The sequence below is a fragment of the Arachis ipaensis genome, chromosome B9 (genome assembly GCF_059453495.1).
Source record: "Arachis ipaensis isolate K30076 ecotype BB chromosome B9, ASM5945349v1, whole genome shotgun sequence".
NCBI lineage: Eukaryota > Viridiplantae > Streptophyta > Magnoliopsida > Fabales > Fabaceae > Arachis > Arachis ipaensis.
This window is the reverse complement of record NC_142444.1, coordinates 3,898,885-3,923,488: the sequence shown is the minus strand read 5'-3', so window position 1 is coordinate 3,923,488 and position 24,604 is coordinate 3,898,885. Positions and strand designations below refer to the sequence as shown.

The 24,604-nt window shown below is 29.7% G+C and overlaps 2 protein-coding genes and 1 long non-coding RNA gene across 3 annotated transcripts; 1 reads left to right on the top strand and 2 right to left on the bottom strand.

Moving 5' to 3' along the window:
- The first annotated feature begins 3,554 nt into the window (after nucleotides 1-3,554).
- LOC107617742 (phox (PX) domain-containing protein) lies at nucleotides 3,555-11,793 on the top strand. The gene is made up of 15 exons (XM_088499470.1): nucleotides 3,555-4,137; nucleotides 5,966-6,359; nucleotides 6,458-6,635; nucleotides 6,782-6,921; nucleotides 6,998-8,219; nucleotides 8,321-8,421; nucleotides 8,551-8,695; nucleotides 9,407-9,475; nucleotides 9,564-9,609; nucleotides 9,707-10,068; nucleotides 10,275-10,354; nucleotides 10,462-10,597; nucleotides 10,835-11,018; nucleotides 11,127-11,209; nucleotides 11,370-11,793. Exons 1-15 carry the CDS (start codon nucleotides 4,038-4,040, stop codon nucleotides 11,505-11,507), a joined length of 3,378 nt encoding a protein of 1,125 aa, XP_088355596.1. The 5' UTR covers nucleotides 3,555-4,037; the 3' UTR covers nucleotides 11,508-11,793.
- Nucleotides 11,794-12,954: 1,161 nt separating this feature from the next.
- On the bottom strand, nucleotides 12,955-13,893 carry LOC107617743 (large ribosomal subunit protein eL37x). Its single transcript, XM_016319586.3, has 4 exons — nucleotides 13,772-13,893; nucleotides 13,549-13,684; nucleotides 13,358-13,459; nucleotides 12,955-13,179 (listed from the first exon to the last, which is right to left on the bottom strand). The coding sequence occupies exons 1-4, from the start codon at nucleotides 13,772-13,774 to the stop codon at nucleotides 13,133-13,135; spliced, it is 288 nt and encodes a 95-aa protein (XP_016175072.1). The 5' UTR covers nucleotides 13,775-13,893; the 3' UTR covers nucleotides 12,955-13,132.
- A 5,961-nt stretch (nucleotides 13,894-19,854) lies between these two features.
- LOC107616876 (uncharacterized) lies at nucleotides 19,855-23,300 on the bottom strand. The gene is made up of 3 exons (XR_002354114.2): nucleotides 22,787-23,300; nucleotides 21,432-22,578; nucleotides 19,855-20,362 (listed from the first exon to the last, which is right to left on the bottom strand). It is a non-coding gene; the product is annotated as an uncharacterized LOC107616876 (long non-coding RNA).
- Nucleotides 23,301-24,604: the final 1,304 nt, after the last annotated feature.

Here is a 24,604-nt window from a genome sequence, read left to right as displayed (position 1 = left end):
AGAATCTTAGAACTTATATAGAAGATTCGCTTTATTTTTTAATTTTATTTTGTCTCCCTTCTTCTATTTATTTATTATTTTTTATAAAAGAACAAACAGGTTTGGGACCTTTTCATCCCGGAACATTTTTATTTTGATATAAGTGCTACATAATATTTATTGAATTTTTTTTGTTTTCTACGGTATCTCTCACCCCGACAGGCCAAGAACTCATCTACCATCAATAAATTACTGCATGTACAAAGTGAGATTCGAACCCCTAACACTTGCTTAAATGAACTAGTGAACTAACCATTAGACAAATCAAACTTGGTTATATTGAATTTATTCTCTAACTTAAAAACTTTTTTATTTTACAAAATATAATTTCCAAACAGCATACATTGTTTTTGGACCTGCACAGCAAACTTATTTAAGCATTGGATTGATTTGATTGAGCCCAAAAACTTTTTGAATTATCATGGGCCAGGTTTAGGTTCACCCCAAAATATTGGATCCAATTCCAAAAGTCAGGCCTAGTTTATAGATAGGGGAAAATATACTGACAAGTGACAATAATGTTTTTTTATTTTTATACATAAAAGAATTAAATATTATATCAGTTGTTATATATTTATATATAAATATATATTATTTAATTTATTTTTAATATATATTTTTTATTATAGTATATATTTTATATAAATAACTGATTTAATAACTGATTTTTTTATATAAAAAATATATTTGTAATATGATTGATGCATGTGAAGAGTATACTTGGAGATTTAACTAGTAGAAATAGCATAACTATTTTTTTTTTAAATTATAAAAAATGATAAAATTATAAGAGAGTCATCGAATGAAATTGAAAGTTTTTCCATCTTATAGTATATTTTACTTTTCATTTCATTTGAAGAATGATTCTTCTTCTTTTTCAATCACATTGAAATTTTCATACCTTCAACATTTATTATTATTTCTGGTTTTCAAAAAATATAGAAAAAAGAAAATGACTATCCTGGTTTTAAAATAATAATTAAAGAAGAAGAAGGCCATGGTTGAAATCAATTTGTGGACTAACCCAAACAAAAAAAGAGGGGAAAAAAAAAAAAGAAATCAATTTGTCGTGTGTCCAAAAGTTAATGGTGGAAAAGTATGATTGAAAGATATTGAATTTAATAATGAAATGGATAGCTCAGCTACTACTAAACTAATGATGAGTGATGACCTAGCATGTTAAAAATATAATCATTAGAAGCAATTAGATTGGTTTCTAGGGGACTCTTAATCATTTTGTTAAAATATTGATTAGTAGAAATTAACCTAGACAAAAGTGTTTATACCAACCTGCTGCTTTATTTGTTGACCAATGCTACACAATTAGAATCATGTGATGGCAGTTAGACTCAGGGTGTTTAACCATTTGAAAAAAGAAAAAAAAAAAACTTAATTATCTATGTGATTGAATTAAAAAATATTAACTATTTTTAGTATATGTAAATTGCAGCAGCTCATTTTGATTTATTTTTAACATGTAAGAGTTGCAATAATACATGATTTTACGTTGAGTTTAAAAAATGATTATAGAAAATTATATCATTAAAACTAATATTAGTTAAAACAGCTCTAACTAAAATCATTACGTTTTGATAAATTATTTGAGATAATTTACAATTTCTTCATTTAACTCTTCAACCCTATTGGTACTGGGTAATTGCATAATGTTATTTATTATAACTTTAATTATACTTTTCAAGTGTTTTTAAAATTTTATAACTACCATAAATACCTTAATCATAAACAATTAAACATTATAGAAGCCACATAATAATATTGTTATAAGAAAGATTTAACAAAAGATTCGTAAGTAGTTATTTTGATTTTTTAATTATCGAATTTTAGTTAATAAAAAATGTTCACCCAATACTTTTATAATTTTTGTAGAATTTCAAGTAAACCGGATCAAATTAATTGACTTGAAAACTTATAGCTTCTTTACAAGACTTCAGCTACAAGAGATCTAGTTAATTTAACCCAACCCTAAAAGTTTTAAAAAACAAAACTACACTACGTTGTTAATTTTAAAGAGTATAATAAGACCAAAAACTAAATTCTTTAAAAGAAAATGTCTTTTACATTAATTTTGTAGAGTTTGATCTCACATTATATAAAACCTTTCTTAAAATATTCGTTTTAATTTCACTTATTTATATATATATATATATATATATATATATATATATATATATAATATAATATAATATAATATAATATAAAACTATGGATTATAATATTTTTACAATATTTTCAAATTCAGTAAATCAAAGATTAATTTGTCTCAAATTTAGATTTTATCTAAAAATTTACTATTAAATAATAGATTACTATATATATAAATTGAAATTCAAATTTCAAACACTTGGTTAAGCGAAATTAACAAAGCACTCGACCACTAGAGCATCTCAATTTTAATTCTCAAATATTAATATAAGAGTAATTATCAAAATCAGTCCTCGAATATTTTAAAAACAGATATTTTAGTCACTAAAAAAGTTAATATACACATCAATCTCCCACGTTTTTTTCTGTTGGCTAAAACAGTCTCTATATCAATTTTGGGTGTGACTTACTAATAAAAAATACTGAGTTGGCACGTTAACTTTCATACGTGGTTGTTAAGTATCTCTGTGTACGAGGAGGACAAAATAATCCCTAAAAAGGCGTAGGGTTTCTCTATGAGGTCTTTAATTTGGGAGTACACATCTTGCGGACAGTGGCTTCTTTGGTAAGGAGACGGTTGTCAGAGATGAAGAAAACCAGCCTGATGATTTGTGCTTTGACATCTCATTGATGGCAATATAGATCAGGGTCTTACCAGATTTTAAGTTTACGACGACAACTTTAAACAATACAGACTGTAAATCTATGTTGAACACCGCAGATTAAGCAGGAGATGAGAGAATCAATACCAAATTACCAGTTTTGAAAAAAAACGATACCATTTCTTTTTATCCTTTTTGAATTGCCTTACGCGGCTGAAAAAGTTGAGAATTTAACAACTAGTCAGTTCGATTTCAAGGCTTAAGAAAGAACATACTTGAAAGAGAATGTGTTTTGGAGAGCAGAAGAAGAAAAAAAGCTATGGTTGAATAAGCAGATCACATTTCTTTCAATGTGACATTGCTAGAAATATTTAGTTGCCAAAAAAGTTAGATAATAAATTGTAAAAAGTGTGCGAAAGAAGATATATCTCTATAGACGAATTTTCTTTGACGTCAATATTTTAATTACCTCTAAGTAACATGTTAATTCAATATTTTTTGTTAGTGAATCACGCCAAAAATTAATTAAAAAATTATTTTAGCCGACGAAAAAACGATGAGAATTATATGTATATTATTATTTTTTTAAAAAAATTAAAATATCAACTTATGAAAATTTTGAAGACTAATTTAAATAATTACTTTTAATATAATTAAGTTTTGTATGGTATGACTAAAGCACCTGCAATGGTCCAAGGATATATATTTATACTTCAAATCAAAAAGCCCCCAGCAAAGATTAAAAAAAACAGAAGAATCACACGTCAAATCTTGAGTGTGTGTGTGATTAGAAACTAGAAACTGCAGAGAGCCAAAGAGAAAAACTGACTCTCAGACACAATGAGAAAAATGAGAGAAAATTAAACGCACGCAATCACCACCTTCATAACCGTCAGCGTAACCATTTTCAAGCACAAGCAAAACCAATTTACCTAACGGTCATACCCATACCCTTACCATTACCCTTCTTTCTATTCATTCAAATCCCAATCCAATCCCCTTTTTTTCTATTCCCAAATTGTTTCCTTTATTGAGCTCCAATTCCTCATAAATCTTTTCTTTTTCATTTCATCGCGATCCCCAATAATTCATCTTACGGGAGCGCGAAATTCTTCGAAGAAGAAAAAAAATGAAGCTCCTTTGGTTCCTATTGATCTGAATTGGGGCTTTTCTTCTTCTTCTTTCTCTTTAACCCAGTTTTGTGGCGCGTTTGGGTATTGAGAAATTCGAGGAATGGCGAACCAGGTGACAGTGAGGGACCTCGCAGAAGAAGCCAAGAAGAGGATTGTCATCTTGCTCGTCTCTGTCGTTGGACTCTCCTATCTCATGTCCCGTGAGTTTTTTCACACTTCAATTTTTATCTCATCGCAAAAAATAAAAGAAAAAAATCGATTTTTATGTTGTTATAGTTCGTTTGGGTCCTCAATTGGTGTAGGGTGTGTTATATCAATTCGATTTTTTTAAATATATATCATTTATTTGAGCTGAAGTTAAACATTGAGATTGTTCATTTATTTGTGTATGCTTTTTGGATTATGTTGAATGGTTAGATTAGCCCCTCATTTAAGTTCAACAGCTTTCTTGATTGTTCCGCTAATGAAGTATTTTCATGCATATTATCACTACAATGCTGCCAGCTTTGCGAGAATGGTGGGTTCAAGGTGATATTGTTATGATACGACAGTTAGCATGTATTGCATTTTCATTTGGATTTAATTTCGATACATAGTAAGTCGGTTGATCATGTATTGCCATGTTATTAGAAATCTTTTACGTTTGCAATAACTACCCTCTAGTCACTTATACAATGGATTGCAATTGGTTGGTAGTGTCAGCTATATTAGCTGAAAATGTATCGAAATTAAGGGGGTATATAAGGTGACGCGGTTTGGGAAATATTTAATGGGAGTGGATTTGGAAGATTTGCAGTGGGTAAACTTCTGTTTGACTCCACTTCTCTAGGGTTGAGTTGATATTGTACTAGTATGGATATAGAGGTGGTATGACAAAATATTTTAAGAACAGAGGTATGTGTATGGCCTTATGGAATATTAAAGTAACGGCATGATAATATTATAAAGATTCTCATATTGTTCTACATCCACTGATTATGATGCTAATAAATGTTCTAACTCCAATAAATATGATGTTTATAAATGACGTAACTCCAGTTTATTCACTATAAGTCTATAACATAGTGTTTTGCTTTGCATAAACCGTTGAAATCCTCTGTCAGTTTTGCTGGTAGTATGATACCATACAAATTGACATAGGAATATAGTATTGAAGTCTGAAAAGTTGAAAGCAATTAGGATTAGCTCTCACTGTAGCAGTGAACCTAGAATGCAGTAAGTAGAAACTCAAGAATTTACCTAGTCACAACCTTATGCGTTAACATGGGAGACCCGAGACCCTTTATATATATATATATAAAATAGTTGGGTCAAACTGAAAAACCTTATAAACTTTTGAAATCCATATCATGCTACAACAGAATATAATTCTACCATTATTACCTTGAAAGTACCTTAAATAATGAACTGCCTAAAATATGTACTATGAAGATCTCACCAGTCTCATTAAATCCAGTATAATTTTACAAAATAAAATTCTTTCACCCTACCCCCATTCTAGACCCTGGATACCTTTACAATTTGATTTGTGCTGAAATTTATGGTTTGTTTCTTTGTGACATTTCCACATTATGCGTCTCTCGGTGCTTGATTCTGCTTAGGAGAGACAAGACAACGGATATATTGTGTTAAAATATTTAACACAAGCGGAAGCAGAATAAATTATAGTGCTGAGACTACATCATGCTTAATATGGGGATATGTGATGAATCTAGAAAGAAGTTGGGGTTGCACAAGGATTTCGCATTTCGTAAAACTGTAAAAGGGAGAGGCAACAATGCTAGTTTGATTTAGTTTTATTCAAAAGCTTTACATTTTTCTAAACTATGAATGAAAGCCTAAGGCAAAATGTTATAGCTCATTTAATGTCCCCAAATTATTTGATCATTTAGTGAAACCAAACCAGCCCTACAAGTTGAAAACTCCTGCTTGTGTTCATCTGTGGCTAGAAAATATTGTTGCTATCTACTTATGTCACACAACTTTATGTCCTTGCAGTTAGTTTAATTTTTTTTGCCTTTATTTCAGTGACAAGCTCCACAGTTTGGGTCAACTTGCCAGTTGCAGCCTCCTTGATCATCTTTCTCAGGTATTTATCATTAGATTTTGAAATGAAGAGAAAAACAGCAGCATACAACAATAAAGCAGGCTCCACCAATGTTCAGTCTTCAAAGAAGCCCGTTGAAAGTTCTAAAGTTGTTGCAAAATTTGAGTGGAGAAAAAAGGTGAATTCTCCAGTTGTTGAAGATGCAATTGATCACTTTACCCGGCATCTAGTTTCTGAGTGGGTGACGGATCTGTGGTACTCTCGCATAACACCAGACAAAGAGGCTCCCGAGGAGTTAGTACAACTAATAAATGGTGTTCTTGGGGAAATTTCAGGACGCATGAGAAATATAAATCTAATTGATCTCTTGATAAGGTTCTTAGTTTAAGTTTTTGCCTATGATTTTTTTTTTTTAAATTTGTTTAGGATTGCAGATTGATGGGTTGGGGAATTAATTTTTCTTTTGGGTTCAGGGATCTGATAAATCTCATTTGCACACACTTGGAGCTGTTTCGTGCTGCCAACTCAAAGATTCAAAAAATGCATAAAGGTCCATTGACAATTGAAAGTCGAGATATGGAACTAAAAATTGTATTGGCTTCTGAGAATAAATTGCATCCTGCTCTATTTTCTGCTGAAGCTGAGCATAAGGTTTTTTTTTTCCATGTTGATTTATGCACATTTACTGAATAATAATAATGATGATGAGAATATAGTTGTCATCCTTGGTCCATTATTTAGTTCTTGTATTTTCTAATTTGGGTTATATAATGCTGCATGTGTTTCCTAATGTGCAGGTTTTGCAGCATCTGATGAATGGCCTCATGTCTGTCACTTTCAAGTCCGAGGATCTGCAGTGTTCTTTCTTTCGATGTACTGTCAGGGAACTCCTTTCATGCACTGTCATGCGGCCTGTCCTAAACTTAGCCAATCCAAGGTTGATATATTTCTTCTTCTTCTTTACTTCATTTGTGACTTATGTTGTTCTCATTTATCCTGCTATCTGCTGGCAGATTTATTAATGAAAGAATTGAAAATGTAGTAATCAATAAGACCAAGATTAATCCGGGGGTTGCTGTAGCTCAAGATGCATCTCAGGCTAATGCAGATGAATTACAGACTTCGTCTGACCATTTCTCTGACTGTTTAGATCCTTCTGTTAGTGGTGTGGAGCTTGTGCAGTTGAAAAATGGTCCTCCCAAGAATGCAGGGTCATCTGCAAAAAATAAAGCATACGATAATACTAAAGATCCATTGCTTTCAGTTGATGCTCGGTCTTCTCGTTCATGGAGCTCATTGCCTGGAAATGCCCAAATTAATTTGGAACAAGGTATTCAACGCCATCGTTCTGGTGGAGAGTGGGGAGATATCTTAGATGTTATCTCTCGAAGAAAGACCGAAGCCCTTGCTCCAGAACATTTTGAAAACATGTGGACGAAAGGGAAAAATTACAACCAAAAGGATGATGAGAACCAGCCAATTGGCCGTCCACAGCTTCCTGTAGCAGGACAATCACGAAGGGTAGATCATATAAAGGCAAAATCTGGAACCCAAGGAAAAGGCACTAATTCAAAGATGATTCCACCTAAAGGAAGCCAAATTAATTCTGGATACAGCAGTCAGTTGACTGGTGAACATACACCCTTTCATTCAGGCAAGGATGGATCAGCTTCTTCTACAGTCCCTTCATATAAAGATGATGAGCATGAGCGCATCCATATGCAAGTTGGTGACTCCGGGAGCACTTCTTCTTATACTTCTGAAGATGATGATCCTAACACTGTCACTGGTCTTGATTCCCCTGTAACTAAGGTTTGGGATGGAAAGACTAATAGAAACCAGGCAGTTTCCTATGTTCATCACCCACTTGAAAATTTTGATAATCATGGTACCAAGAAGAGGAATAAAAGCCATTCTCGCTATCCTAAATTACGTAGAACCCGGTCTGGAAGTAAAAGGTCTAGATCAAGTGATCATGACCCAAATACATGGGAGGAAGTTGAGAGGACAAGCTTTTTGTCTGGAGATGGTCAAGATATACTTAGTGTTTCAAAACACACTAATTCTGATGATTCCAGTGATGATGCTGATACTGAAAGTTTGGGTAGAATTTATAGTGGAGCAGCAGCTTCATCTTCTGCATCCTCTATTTCAAAAGCAGAATCTTGTAGTTTGGTTGTTAATCCCCGTAAAAGCTCCTCAGCCATAGGTTCCTTTTTCAAGTTGAGATGTGAGGTACTTGTGGTGGTGCTTTGTGATTCCTTAAAAAAATAATTGATAAAGTTCATATATTATTATGCTTGTATCTGAAAATGAATGCTAATTTACTCCTGAAGGTCTTAGGTGCAAATATTGTGAAGAGTGGCTCAAAATCATTTGCTGTTTATTGCATATTGGTTACAGATGTAAATAACAACAGTTGGTCAATTAAAAGAAGGTGCAAAAGCTTCTACTGTCTTTCATTCAAGTTTTTAATACTATTTTCAATCTAATAGTCTTCACAGTATCTAGTTTTACTTATTTATTTCTTTCTTTAATTTGGCTGATGTTATTTCTTACTTTTAAGGTTTCGGCATTTTGAGGAGCTACATCGACGCCTGAAAGAGTTTCCTGAGTATAATCTTCATTTGCCTCCAAAACATTTTCTGTCAACAGGTTTAGATGTACCAGTCATTCTAGAGCGGTGTGAATGGCTGGATAAATATTTGAAGGTCATTTTTCCTCACCTTTGTTGTTATGTGTTTAATACTCACATTTCTTCGGTTTCTTCCACTATGCAATACTGTGCCATTAATTAATGAAAAAATTAGAGAAATTGTGGCCCTAGTGTCTGAATTAAATTAATACATTTTTTTGTGTAAATAATTATTTCTTTGGCAAATTAGTAGGTTTGCGTTATTAGTGAATTGGCTATTTTGTTAATTTATCAACTTCAATCCCGATTGTTACAAACCATATATGCTATTAAGTACTATTAAGTAAAGGCATCCATAGGACTTCATAAGATGCACACCTAACACGAGCATATTAGGCTTGAAGTACATATAATGTGCACAAGTGTATTTTTATTTCAACCTTGTTTACGAGAATAAGATTATCAAAGATCAAACTTTAGAGCACCAAGTCATAAATGCTTCGTAACCAGGTCATATCATCTCACATAAGGATAGGCTATTTGATAAAGGCATTCCTGACCTATATTAATGAACTTGCTTTTCCTAACGAATAATTATCTGGCTTTTTTACGTGATTCAACTGGAACTATGAACAATTTTGTTATAAGCTGGATATATGTACTTCTCTGTTATGTGAGGTACTACCTTTTGCATCTTTAGCTTTATTATGATGTTATTTTTTGTCATTGTTTAAAATTTTCATCAACTATGCCAATATTTTGCTGACTCTTGGATTTTGCCCTTCAGGAACTCGTGCAGCTACCAACAGTTTCTGAATCAATTGAAGTATGGGACTTTCTGAGTGTTGACTCTCAGGTCTGGTTTCCAGCAGTTCTTTCTCTTCAGCAGGATTTTGTTTTTTCAATTATCTAACTTATCTCTTAATATATATATAATACCGCAGACATACATATTCACAAATTCATTTTCAATCACAGAAACGTTACCAGGTGATTCATGGTTGATGAAAATTATTAATATATATGATTTTTTTTACTCCTTCCTGTTGACATGTATTGCATTACTGTGTTTATGGAACTGTTCTAGTTGGACTCCATGCTAAGCCATCTGAGAAGACTAAAAGCTCTTCCAACTTCGCTGCACCTGCAAGTGACGTTTTTGCCACTCGAAGAGAAAATTATAGTGCTGACAGCAAAGAGGCTATTCTGCAAACAAGAAATAATGCTCCGGTTGATGGATTGAAATCAAAAGCAAATGGTGTGCCTCTTTCTCTACCAAAAAGGAATGCTCAGGAACCTATAAAGCCAGTTGACAAGTCTGGAAGCAATGCAGATATTATTCCATCAAAGACCATTTCTTCTCTCAATAACGTGCAGAAGACGGTGAAAAGAGATGGTTCAGAGGTGTCTGATGTGCAGCATGATACTTCTGATGGTTTTCCAACAGAGGTTATGTAAACAAAATCTGAATCTTTGGTTCTAGATTTACTTTTATTGCCTAATTTTAGGTGTAGATGAGCAATATAATATTTTGTTTTTCTTCTCATTGTATTAGTTAAAAGGGACATTCTTGTATTGGGTTGTTAATGTTGTTCTTAGATTATCATATGAATGTTGGCTTCTTCATTCTGAATCAATATACTTTTTACATGCAGTGGGTACCACCAAATTTGAGTGTACCAATATTGGATCTGGTTGATGTTATCTTCCAGCTTCAAGATGGCGGATGGATTAGGTAATTCGCAAAATCTTAGCTATTTTACCTTGAACATGTGATGTTTGATTTAAGTTCCGTTTGTTATGCTCATATATGCTTAAACATTTTCTGTGTGTACATTACAGGCGGAAGGCATTTTGGGTTGCTAAGCAAGTCTTACAACTAGGAATGGGTGATGCCTTTGATGATTGGTTGATAGAGAAAATCCAGCTTCTCCGAAAGGGATCAGTGGTTGCTTCTGGAGTCAGCCGAGTTGAACAGGTAATCTTCCAACCAGTTTGTTTTTCCCAACATATGTGAGGTTCTGCAAGCTATCCTAGTCATTTACATTTCTTTCAGTTTGTTGAAATACATGTTTCTGTTATGCATGATATAACCCTGATAGTCTTTCCGGAAATAAGAATTCAAATTTGTATGACGGGTAAATACTATGTGTCTCTGTACAACAATTAGAATAGTGTATGTACTGATGAGGTATTTTGGTTTCAACTGTAATAGATACTTTGGCCTGATGGAATATTCTTAACCAAGCACCCAAATAGACGACCACCACCATCTCCTGCTAAAACATCTGAGAGTTCACCTCCTGGCCAAAAACCTGCAGAAGTATCTCCGAGGATTACTGATGAGCAGCAAAAGGAGGCAGATCGACGTGCAAAGTTTGTATATGAGCTTATGATTGGTAATACCCGCTATACCATTCTCATTTGTCTTCATCATAGATATAATAATACTTCTGTCCATAATTCTATCAAAAAATGAAAGTCTTACTCCTGCCTTTTCTCTGCAGATCATGCACCACCAGCAATTGTAGGTCTTGTAGGTCGGAAGGAGTATGTACAGTGTGTTAGGGATCTATATTTTTTTCTTCAGGTAATGTCTGTCTAATATGTTAACGTTGTTCAAAGAAGCTTAATTGTGTTCACCTATTGATCATCCGGTGTGATGTGTCTACGCGATAATTGTTAGACCCTGTGCAAGAATCTGTGCAATATTTTGCTGTTTTGGGTGCATGACACATTATTTTGTGCAGTCATCTGTGTGCTTGAAGCAGCTGGCTTTTGACCTCCTTGAGCTGCTCCTGTTGCAAGCATTTCCAGAACTAGATGATGTATTCAAGAAAGTGCATGAAGAAAAGCATAGATTTGGGGAATTCATATCACCAAAGTGAATAGTATAATTTGGCATGAGGTCCGGAGACACAATTGTACATGGAGATATTATGCTTGTGCCTTGTTCTTTTCTTTTATTCTCCTGAAAAAAAGAAAAAAAAAAGGGTGAATTTTCTGGTGACCCTATTTGTCTTTGCAACCCCATCATCTATCTTTTTCTGCAAGTTGATGAGTTGAAGGCAATTTTCCCGTTCATAACTTCGGTTTTGTAATTAGTATTGGCGTCTTGAGGAAACAAAACTGTAAATTTTGAGAATAATGCAATCATTGTAAGGCTTTTTTTTCTTTCGGGCTTGAAATTTCTCAACGCAAGCTGCTGTCTGGTGACCGATGACAGGTATAAAGCACTTACACAGAAGATATAGCAGCATAGTTTAGTTATTATCTTCCCTCTCTATTGGTCACTCAGCTAAATACAATTATCTCTAATTCTCTATATTTATTACTTTTATAATAGGTGACCTGTTTAATTAGGGGTTTCCATGGCCCGTACTGAACAGGATTTAGTTAGTTCGGTTAATTCTAATACTTTATCAGGCCAATTTTAAAGATTCATTGCGACCCTAAACCAATCTGACTAATCTGATTTGTAAGTAGTTATAGAATTTCATAAGTTTTATATAACATCATTAAAATGTTACTTTTAAAGATTAAAATTTAATAAATATTATATAACGTTTATATCAAAATAAATTATTTTAAAATAAAAATAAAGTTATATAATATAAAAATATAACATTTTACTATTAAAAAACATAACTTCACCCAACCTAAAAATAATTTGAGTCAATTCGACAAAATCTTTTGGTTCCAGACTCTTGAATGCCCTATATTCAATACTGTAATTAAAAAAAAATTTCTTTAAAAATAGAGTAAACTACATTTACTTGGTAATATTACATACAACAGTTTATTGTTTGGGACTAAAATCTAAGTATATCTACCAAGAACATACCAAAGCCTAAACTCATTTATCAGTCCTTTTTTCTCTATGTAATACGATTGGATTTCATATATTAACTTGGTTGCTGTGCATTTGGACTTAAGTTTCTAACTTTCTATGCCTAGTGGCCTGAGCTTGTTACAACGAGGTTCTCATTTCTTATATTAATGCCTATGTTGGCTGCTTTAACTAGAGAAAAAACAAGTCAAGCAAAGTAACTAGTGCAGAGGAAAAATATTAGCAGCATAATAAAACTTCGAGACACATAGCTCCACCTGAAATAATTCAATTACACAAATATGCAAAGACATAACTACAAAATCTAATTATAGATTAGCCACATTCAACATCATTAGAGAATTTACATTATATGAATCCGCATTGAATCAATCAGTAAACTGATCAACACAGTGGAAAAGCGAGGCCTGTGGGAGAAACTACAATGCATGTGTAAGATCAAAGCAGATAAATCAACACAGCTTCACCATACTTCAGAGCAAAAATTTAGATGTAAAAAACTCTCATTAAACAAACAAAAAGTCTTACAGTATTGATATGTTGAAGAATTATAAAGGTAGAAGGAAATCAAAATTGATAAGTAATGTCTCAATGAACTTTGCCTCAATATATAAAATTATTGCAATCCTATAAATTGAGTAAAAGAAACAATCTTTGAAAGCCTTAGGCAGTAGCAGCAGCTCCCCTCTTCCTTGGTGCAGCTTCTGTGCCTGATCATAAGTAATAACAATAACCTTTAGAGTCACACATAAAATACAGTTTAATAAATACTAATAGCATGTCATAATTCCTCCCAAACTAATAATCATAATCATCAATGACAATAATAATGAACTGTTTAATGGAACAATAAAAATGGGAATTTAACAAACAAAAGAAAATGAGTACCTTCTCTGAAGCCACTCTTGAACCTGCGAGGGACGTGGCGCAAGTACCTCATCCTACCGGTTCCGGTGGTCTTTCTCCTAATGGCCTTCACACTCCAGTTATCTAAATCCCAAAATTTTAATTATTACAATTACAATATAAGTTGCAGACAAAAAAATTGAATTTTTATTTTAAAAAAAAAAAGTTGATACATTTTCTCTTGCGGGCAGCAGGGAAGGCGCAAGCGGAGCAGCGACTCTTCTGGAGATGGAAGCTGCGGCGGCCGCACCTCACACAGAGCGTGTGAGTCTTGTTCCTTCTCTTTCCGAAGCTCCCTGTTCCCTTCCCCTGCACTCACTCATTCAATTTTCCATTCAGATCCAAATTCACATATAGAGAGAGAGAGAGAGAAAGAGAGAGAGAGAAGAGAGTTACCATTGAAGCAGATGCAGAAGAAACCCTAACCCTAGAATGTGGCTGGAAGAGAAACGGCGAAAAGAAAGGTTGTTTCTTATATTAATATATGCGAGTTGACGATGACGACAATGAAGTGAATACTGCGAAATACAGTGTCAGTGTTGGTTAGTTTGGCATCAATTTTAGGGTTGAGGGTATTATGGTAACTATACACATGGTTCATATTGTCCATGGGCTTTTCTATGGGCTGGCGCTTCATCTGGCCCAACTCATTAAAAAAACTATAAAAAAATAAATATAAAAAGAAAAAAAGATAAGAATGCAAACAATAAAAAAAAAAAATATAATAAAAATAAAAAATAAATATAAAAAAAAGAAATAAGAAAAATAATAAGAAAAATAAAAAAAAAATAAGTGAAAAAATGATAAAAGAAAAATGAATAAAATATAATAATAAAATGAATAAAAAAATAAATAAAAAAAATAAAATAAAAAAATAAACTGAAAAAATATATAAATGAAAATAAAATTAAAATGAATTAAAAACTTAAAAAAAAAATATAAAAAAAATAATGAATATAAAAATAATAAAATTATAAAATAAATAAATGATGAAAAATAAAAAATTAAAAATTAATAAAATATAAAATGAAAAATAACTAATAAATGAAATATGAATAAAAAATGAAATGAATAAAATGAAAAAAAAAAATGAATAAATAAAAATGAATAAAATGAAATAAAAATATAAAATAATTAAATACAAATGAAAAAAAATGAATAAAAATAAAAAATGAAAAAAATGAATAAAAATTAAAATGAAATGTAAATAAAAAAATAAAATAAATATAAAAAATAATAAAAAAAAATGAAAAATACAAAAATAAATAAAATGAAATAATAAAATAAAATGAATAAAATAAAAATAAATAAATAAAAAAATAAAAAATAAAATGAAAAAATAAAAAAAAAATAATAGGAAAAAAAATAAAAAAATGAAAAATAAAATAATGAAAAAATAAAAATTAAATAAAAAATATAAAATAATAAAAATAAAATAATAAAAAATAGAAATAAAAATAAATAATAAAAAAATAAGAAACTTAACTCAACTGCTATTTGGTAAAAAAATTGCTAACTACACTATTATTGAAAAAAATAACAATTAACAATAATACCTATATCTATAAATAATATGATAAAAGACTTATAGAAATGAGCTTAGATATAGACATTACAAGTATTATCAGTTATCATCGAGAGTAAATTATTATTTTGTCTCCTAAAAAATTTAAATTTTAATAAAATATTCTTAAAAAAAGGGTAAAGTATACTTTTTGTTCCTGAAGTTTGACAAAAGTTTTAAAAATATCTCTAAGTTTTATTTTGTTTCAATTTTGTCCAAAAGTTTTCGATTTGCATCAAATATACTCCTGACAGCTAATTTTTCAAAAAATTTAAGATCAATTCAACAACAATATCATAAGAACAACCCTCAACACAAGCAAATCAAGCATAATTTTCATGTATTATTGTTAGATTAGTCTTAAATTTTTTGAAAATTTAGCCGTTTAGGATATATTTGATGCAAATCGAAAACTTTTGGGACAAAATTGAAACAAAATAAAACTTAAAGATATTTTTAAAATTTTTGCCAAATTTCAGGGACAAAAAATATACTTTACCCTTAAAAAAATTATATTTTGACTCTCTAATGATAATCTCAGGTTGACAGAGTACACATTTTTTTCATAAATAGCAACTGATTTATATATTTGATTCAACTTTTTGTATGATTGAGAAAACACACACAAAAAATCAAGTAAAAGGTTAATCTTTAGAACTTTTTTCAATTTGTTTTTTAAATTTTCGCTATTCAAGTAAAAGAATTACCAAAAATTTCACTTACTGTAAAATCATTAAATTTAAAACATAAAAAAAAGATTTTTTTTTTTTACGCAGATTTGCAAAATATATATCTCATCAAAATCTGATTATTTATAATAATGATAAAATCACAAAATCTTTTGAGCTTGAAATCATTTTATCAAAAATTGAATCTTTTGAGCTCAAAATGGTAGTTTACTCTCTCGTTAAAATTCGTATCATAAAAACCTATATAGTGAAAGATGTCATACAAACCCAATGATGGAAAATGTTGTATTTATAATTAATTATTCTATATTCAATTTTTTTGTTTTGAGTTTAACTATCATAGATAAAATATTTCTAAAAGGAGAGAGAAATAAATTATGGTATTATGAGAGGTTATGAAAGTATGTAACACTTAATATTTATGAAAAGTTAACAAAACTATATATTAGTGAGTTTAATAACTACTATAACAAAATAACAATTAAATATTTAAATTAGTGAAACCTAATAGTATATATGGAAGGTCATAACATGAAGTTTGGAACCGCATGGCATGTATGAAAAGTTAGCGATGGTACACACCCGAATAAGAATAAGAACAATTTACATCTTCATTTACTTTTCATAAATATTAAATCATCCCTAGCTTTTATTTATTTAATTCTTATTGTTATCAAATTAAATAACTTTACTTTTGCATATATTTTATATAATGTGATAACATAATATAGAAAGAATCAAGTAAAAAAATGTCTAGTTAATTTTCTTAACAAAACCACCTTTTAAAGTCGCATACATAGAGATCAAGAATTATTCCCACTTTGCTTATTAAAAAGATGGCTAAGTCAATAACTCTAGCAAAGATTTCCTTACTTTTCCTTTCGATTTCTGGTTCATCATCCTTCATATCTCATACCTTTTTTTTTCTGTGGAGTATATATTCATGTTTTTGTTCTATTATTCATTGAAAACTTAATATATTATTCTAATTAAATCTAGCATATTGATCTTCTTTAACACTATGTTACGTTGTTGCATTATTTTGCAGTTGTTTCAAGGAGAAATGAAGTGGCTGAAGCAAAGACGTGTGTAGAAGTGTTGATTGAATCACATTGCATAATATCCAATGAACCTTGCATAAAGATATGCTTGGATCAATTTGGCCCCAAATCCTCTGGTCATTGTAGTTTCCCTCTTTGTGTATGCTCCTATGAATGTACTGAATATGATTAATTACTAGAATATACCTTAATTATGCCTACAACTATGCATTTGCAATTATGAATGGAGATGATAAGATATTTTCAAATAATTTTGATTGAAAGTGTTTGGGAGTAATGAAATTCTATCGAAGAAATTAAATAATAATTGCAAGTGGAATCTGAGTGGTTTTCTTTTCGTGTGTATCTGTGTGTACTTTGCATAATTCTTAGATATTATTTATAAACATTAGAGTACATATAAGAACTATTTAACATAAATACTAAATTTAGCATAATTTTTTTTGAAAGGTAAATAATAATAGAATAAATGAATAAAAATACACATAAAATTTTTTTGAGATTATAAAAAAACACACAACATAATTGAAATTTTGTGAATTATATGGTAAAGATGTAAGTTTAAATATCTTTCTTTTTATACGATGAAAGAGAGATTGAAAATATTAGGACCCACATTTTGAACATTAATAAAATAATAAAAAATAAGGTTTGGACAACTCCCAATCCTAGGTTACACACCTACACACATGATATCCTCCTTTTTTTGCTCAAATTTGCACTACATAAGGTTTGAACCCAAGACCTCTTTATAAAAAGGAGGAACTAATGCCACTTGAGCTAAGGCTCGTTGGCGGTGGAGTGTTTTTAATGTGCCTTAAATTGATCAAACTCTAATTTTACAATATTCTTTAGAAGTGCCAATAAAGATGAGAGATTAAAGTCATGTCTAAGTTTAAAGTTGGAAGAAAGTACTTTTATGGGAGAACAGCTTAAGTGACACTGGTGAATCATCAGCTGGAGCTACGTCAAAGAGAAAGAAGAAGAAGAAAAAAAAAAAAACTCTTTCAATGATAGCAAATGCTACCATAATATTGAGGTGCTCTTGTTAAAGTCGCAAATAGTGAGGAATTCAGAAAGATTATTTTTTTCGATTTCCTTTGTAAAAGGTATGTGTAAACTGAATTTGGTTTCAAACTATATATCTATTAGTAATCTTCTTTAATACTCTTGTCATGTTTTGTTCATCATCATCGAAGCAGAAACTTAAGCTAAGATGCTAGTATTTTGTCTATGTTGATGAAGTAAAAAATGAGTATAGAGACAAAAGCTATTTTGAATGCTAACTTATAATAGGACACAATACTATTTCAAGCGAGGGAATAGACTCATATGATGCAAGTATAAAAGTGATATTGGACCTGAATATACGCTAGGGTGAGAGTTGAAATTAGCAAGCTTAGAAAGTCGATAATTAAGATTGTATGGATAATTTTCACATCAAATACTCTTAATAATGATAAAGAGTGTCACTCTTTATTGGCCATATACACTAAACTAACGGAAACATTAGTTTTGTACTTTTGTTCATGATTAGTCATCTTTAATGTATACATTAACTTTAGATTCTGTTTATTTTTATTTTTAGTATAAGAAATTATTAGAATACCGACCAATTTTAATGATCACTAAAATTGATTGCTAAATTGATTAGTATTTTGTGTCTAAAAATTTTTCAGGAGTAATTTATCTATTTACTCATGATGATATGCCTAATTGTTAGAGAAATCCAAAGACACTAAAATGAATCAAATTACAAATGAAATAAATTATCGTTTATACTTATAAAATAAATTTATTTATAAAAACATAATTTTAATGTGATAACAGTAAAAAATAAGCTCCAATACATAATACTATTCCAATAATAATAAAATTATTCAAATTTTTTTAATTATTCTCTTTATTCAGTCTAATCTAACATAAAAATGTACCAAGTCTTAAATGTCAAAATACTATAAAAGATTTTAGAATAAACATTATAAGTCTTATAAATTATCATCAAGAGTAAACTAAATTGTGTGAAGGAAGTTGCTACGGGGATAATAGGGTGAAGAATGAAAAGAGTGAATTCTTTTAAGTGAAGGATGTGGTAATGTTGAACTGTGTGAATGGAGAGGATGTGGACACGATAAATGATGTGATGGTGGTTGGTGGAGTAGGTCACCAAGCTAAATAGTGTGAAGGTTGAGTTTTAATTTGATCAAATAGGTAATGAATCAAAGTTATAAGGAAGAGAAATATTATGTGTGTGTGGGTTAAGGTTACTGATTGGGTTAAAATTTTTGTGAAGGAGAAGGACATTTTATTGAAGACAATATTTTTGAAAATTGAAAATATTTTTGGCAACCAAAAGAAAAATATTTGATGCAAAAAATAAATAATGTATTGATAGGTGTTATGTTAATTTTGAGAATAAATTAAAATGAAAAAAAAAAAAATATATATATATATATATAATAACAATAATAATGATTAATAGATATATATTAAGTATAAAAAAATAGATAAAAGTACATAAAGAGTATAGATAATAAAAATTTATATTTTATAATATAAAAAAATTAAAAATTTATATTTTATAATATTTTTTTTTCTTTCTCACTATTTTTACTTTTTTTTTTTTTTTCATTAATCAGTGTCTCTTCATGATTATGGGTCTCTTTATAAGTGGAGTTGCTCATGCGTCAAGCAAATAGAATCTATTATTTCTGTTATTATATAACTGTGCAGGAGATTTTGGTTTTGATAAGATGTTAAGTGATTTGGAAGTAATAATATGAGGATGAGATGTAAGGTGAGAAGGATCAAGAAAGACGGAAAGAGTTAAATCAAGACAGGGAAGAGTTAATGTCCGATTTCTACTTTCTAGTTTTAGCCAAGTGGTATTAATGATTTTTTAATGGTTCTGATTTTATATCTTTTTATTTTTAAATTGATAATTATGTTATTTTCTTTTATATATATAAAATTTAATTATTCTTAATAATTTTAATGTTAAAAAGATCTTTTAATATAATTAAATTTACCAAATAACTTTTTAGAGTAATTTTTTTAAATAAAATAATTTTTTATATTAATTTAAAATATATTTTATTTTCATTTTGTGCAAGCAACCAACTTCGAAGGGTATTACCCCTTATATACTATGTACTCCTTATGTACTCCTATTATATAAAAAATATTTGTTAAGTTATTATTCATATATATTCCTTATGTATTTCCACTGTATAAAAAAAATTACAAATAAAAAAATAATCTAGGTAATAAGGGGCTCTTCTGAAGAAAAAGAGTTCTATCCGGAATCCTCTTCCAACGAACAGGATAACGAGCAAGACGATAAGTCATATGAGGATCCAAAAAGACGGAGAGAGTTATTAAATCAAGACAGGAAAGAGCTTGATCTCCAACTTCCAGACCTGTTAATGTCTGATTCATTATTTCTGATTTTAGCCAAGTGGAGTAACCCCACTGTTGTTGATAGTGAGATTTTGATTCCGGAAAGAAATTGACAGATGTTCCGGTTCCATTTATTGGAATCAATGTCCATGACTTTCCAGATTTTGAGACACACTCTTACAGCATCATCTGATTGCACCTCCGTGCAGAGTGCTCTTACGAGGATCGCGTTGTGTTGAACATTATGACTATATTGATATTTCTCTGCTGTTGACTGTTATCATGATACAAAGAGTTTAGAAAAGAAACGAAGAATTATTTAGAAAAATATTATTTTTGTTATTCATATTTTTCATTTGTGATTACAAAGTTTTTACTTATATATAGATCAAGAGTACGCTAAGAGTACACTCGTTATAAAATAATATCCTAATAAATTACATTGATTTTTACAGATTTAAGCAAAGTGATTATGCTGATGCCAAATTAATTGTCACACTTCAAACTATGACAAGGTAATTGTTTTAAATATAACTATGTAATTCCTTTTTTTGTTAAACAAAATTTTGGCTGTTGTCCATGATTTTTTTTTAAACTTCAATTTCTGTAGAAACTTTTTTTTCTTTTGGTTTAAAAATATTTCAAGAGTTTAGCTAAAAAGTATATTAAGGGTAGTTGTTACATTTTCAAGTACTAAAACTTAATTTTATTTTAATAAATGTATTACAAACTTTAACGCTCTATTTGTCCATAAAGATTATTTTTTTCTGTCATCACCTTAACATTTAATATAACAAATTAATTGTGGGATCAGAATCAATCTTCTTGAGTTGTTTTTGTATTAAAATCTGAATAAATATGATAAATTACATGAACTATATACAAATGACATGAGATCCACAAAATTTATTAAATATTTTTTGTATTTTGGTTAACTTCAATAAATAAGTTAAACCATATAATTTGAAACTTCTTGAATTTGAAATTTGATCTTAGTAAGCTATTATGACTGGAGCTGCTGCAGTAGCACTAGAAGTCTTTTTTTTTTAAGGTGGTTATTAATGTGTTGATGTCCAAGAGGTAAATACATGATTTTTGTTCTACAATGTTGCTAATTTATTAAGGTTGTTATTATTTTGAAAATCTAAAAGTTTCTCCAATAATTTCTCTTGTACTAATCTAAAAATTCTTATTTTTTTTAAATTATAAAAAAACAATAACGAACTTGCATATCAAGTTAAAGAGAAAAAACAATAAAACCATGACACTACTGAATAAAACAAATAAATAAATAAAAAGGGAAAAAGAATCAAGTCAATCAATAAGAGCATGAATGGGCATACCTTAAATTCCACAGCTCAAAATGAACCTTCACCCGTAATTTGAAACGTTGGGGTTCTGGACCTAGTAATTGAATCTGTGAGCAACTTCAAGTAATTGGCCATGAGCCTCTTCCAATGCCCTTGCTGATCAAACTTGCACCTTCATTTTTCAGTTCATTCTCAAATCATTAAATTGCACAATCTTCTTGGAGTTTAATTTAAAAGTATTGAAACTTGTTTTGGTGCAATGATACTTGTTCCGTGTCTAAATAAGTATAGATCAAAAGCAAGAAGAACAGAGTTTACTCCAATAATCAATGTCACAAAATTGTTTTCCTATGTCCACAGGGAAAGGTTTAAATTAAAGCGAATTAAAAAAATATATCCATCTCATGACAGAGATTATATGAGAGAAGCAAAACAGTACATTTATTATTTGTATAAAAAAAATAAAAATACATAAAAGAGTGATATTTTAGCACTCATATTACAATTAAAAAAAAAAATAGTTAGTCACTTGTATAGTTGTATAGGAACCAAGTGAGAGAATGTACCACACCAACTTAAAAATCTTAAGGCACTAAATACATGAATATCTCATCCCATAAACTCTTATACCTTATTTCATCCAATATAAGACTAAATATCCCTCAGACTTGCTACTTAACAATACTCATCCAATAAAGAAAGCAAAACTGAATGGTGAATTATATTTTGAGACGAAATTGAAGAATACTACAAACTAAATCAAGAAGTTATAATTATTTGTTAAAAAGATAGTTGAAGACTACCCTTTTCCTGATAAAGCTTTGATGCAAATATTTCGTGAGTCGACTTAGGAAATATATTGCAAGCAAACAATATTGAATATAATGCATGGCACAATTAAGATAAATCTAGTGCCTTGTAAGATCTCAATAAAATGGCTATTTCTTGCAATTGCAACCATGAAACTCAGAACAATAAACAATTGTGAATGATAAATAATTAACCCAGAGAGAGAGAGAGAGAGAGTGAATGAAGAAACTTCTTCATATCAAGCTCCATCAATCACCAAACCCAACAGCAACACAGATTACAATTTAACTAAGCCAGTTAATACCCCTTTTTTTTCAATTTCAAAACAGCAACCTTATGGTGCAACCTTTGGGACAACACCCCAACCTTCCTGCACGATACAAAGAAAGCATTCGACATCACATGTAATCACCAATAACAACAACATAATACTGTGATAACAGCATATAACATTAAAGTTGTAGAGCCTTCAAAAAGTAAAAACACCTAATGAAAACAACCCAAAGCATATGAAAGCAAGGCAGCAAAACAAATCCCCTTGCAACAATAAGATCAGAACAGAATTCAAGTCAAAATACCTTTTTTCAACAACACCTGATTTGAAAAGAGGGGCAGAACGCATATGAAGAAATTGAAAATATCAGAAGAAAAGTGTTGAGAAGCAATGAATAAAAAATACAGAAGTAAAGGATAGAATGCCACATCAGCATTCCAATACTGGATTTTAAGATACTATAGATAGAAGATAGATATAGATATAGATATAGACAGACTATATATATATATATATATATATGAAGATAAGAGAGAATGAATGATTTTGAATTTAAAATTCAAAAATTCCTGTCTAATATCCGATATAATATGTACATCAAATCCAGTAATAGTCAAATATAACACTTGTCCACAGAATACATAATCTCAATTTGCAGCCTCTCGATTTGCAGCCTCAATCTTTCTGTTGGTCAATCTGACAATGTCAGCAGCAGAAGTATCAACATAATCATAACATTCAACAAAGCGTGATCCTTGGAAGAGCACCGTGCTTGGAAGAACACTCGGAAGTGCAATCCGGTAATCATTAGTGATTTTCTTGATGGCTGACTGACCTTTACTCCCAAAAATGGAACATCTACTAATTTCTTGGTCATCTTAGACTTGGTTTGGTTAAACTTTTATTTTTTAAAAATAGCTTGTGAAAACTGTCTTTTAAAAGACTAACTTTTTAGCTGCAGCACTTGTATTTGGTAAAATTAAATTAAAAATGACTTTTAATAAATACAAATACCACAATTGTATTTGGTAAAACAACTTTTAAAACTTATAAATATTATAATAAACATGTTATAAATAACATATTTATAACGAACAATAATTTATTTTTTTAAATTCTTTAAAATTTTATATAATATTTTAAAATAAAATAATTTTAAAATAAAAAATTCATAATAAACATAAATATAATAAATAAACTCTTATTTTTTAAATTTAAAATTTTATATAAGTATCATAAAAATTTATTTTATCCTAACATCATCACTAAAAATACTAAATTACTTAACTCAAATTTTAGAGACTAATAGTTTAAATATTTATTTGATTGTACTAATATAAATAGAGTTATCATTAGTGAATAATAAAATTTGTATGTAATTCAATGTTAGTATTGTATACGTCCATTACCCACCTATATATATTGGCTTACCTTTACAAATCACAAAAAATAGGACATATATTTCAAATAAACTACTCTTATGATTATATATCTATATTTACATATGTATATACATGTTATTATAATTTTGACTAATGTTCCTACAAAAAAAATTTTATGATTGGTTTTCAAAAACTAAGTCAACCTCTTCACATTTCAAAAAAAAGATAAAAAACAAATAAACATAATAGATCTACTAAAAAATACAAAAACAACGCACAAAAAAATAATATAAATAGATAGAAGTTCATACATAATATGTGATAGAGATGTATTTGTGTTGAAATTTGTGAAGATTAGGTTAAAAAATAAAAAATATATGAAGACCTTGTTAGAATTTGTGAAGGTTGTTGAAATTTGTGAAGATTAGGTTGAAAAATAAAAAATATATGAAGACCTGGTTAGAATTTGTGAAGGTTAGGATGAGAAGTTAGAAACATATGAAGATTTCAATGGCAATATGATGAGGAGTGTTAGGGGCCATTAACTTTTGTGATTTGTAGCCATCAAATAGCCATCAATGATAATTTTAATGGTGTTAAATTGGTGTGAAATTTCATCCAATGGCTCACTTTTTTTTGCTGGTTACATGCTGGCCAAAATTTAATAAAATTGCTCACCCCTAAACTTTTCCCAATATAATAACAAAAAAATATATGCGGGAAAAATAATTACAAAAGAT